The sequence below is a fragment of the Penaeus monodon genome, chromosome 27, assembly GCF_015228065.2.
Source record: "Penaeus monodon isolate SGIC_2016 chromosome 27, NSTDA_Pmon_1, whole genome shotgun sequence".
NCBI classification, from domain to species: Eukaryota; Metazoa; Arthropoda; class Malacostraca; order Decapoda; family Penaeidae; genus Penaeus; species Penaeus monodon.
In genome coordinates this window covers 25470689-25470967 of record NC_051412.1, presented here as the reverse complement: position 1 = coordinate 25470967, position 279 = coordinate 25470689, and the positions used below count along the sequence as shown (strand labels likewise).

The window sequence follows — 279 nt, the reverse complement described above, 5'->3', positions numbered from 1 at the left end:
GACGCGTCTCAATCCTTGCAACTCTCCCCAACAGCAAATGGCAGTCACAGAAGGCTCAACTTCCTACGATATGTGGCGGGTTCCCCCTATGCCTCTTTACCTGCAAGTCTACTTCTTCAACATCACCAATCCCGATGAGTTCGCTGCAGGTGCAAAGCCTATATTGCAAGAAGTGGGTCCTTATTGTTACAGGTGAGGGCAGGAGGGTTGGGGTTTGCGTTGCTCGGGTCGAGGTGGGTGGGGTACGGGCGAGGGGTACGTCTGTTTTTTTATTGCTAG

General features: G+C 52.7%; 1 protein-coding gene across 1 annotated transcript in view; it reads left to right on the top strand.

The window, feature by feature from the left end:
* Window positions 1–279, top strand: part of LOC119590466 (protein croquemort-like) — a 47895-nt gene that overhangs the window by 35117 nt on the left and 12499 nt on the right. The window contains exon 4 of the mRNA XM_037939124.1: window positions 35–192. Within this exon, the coding sequence (XP_037795052.1) occupies window positions 35–192 (158 nt within the window). The remainder of the gene's footprint in view (window positions 1–34; window positions 193–279) is intronic.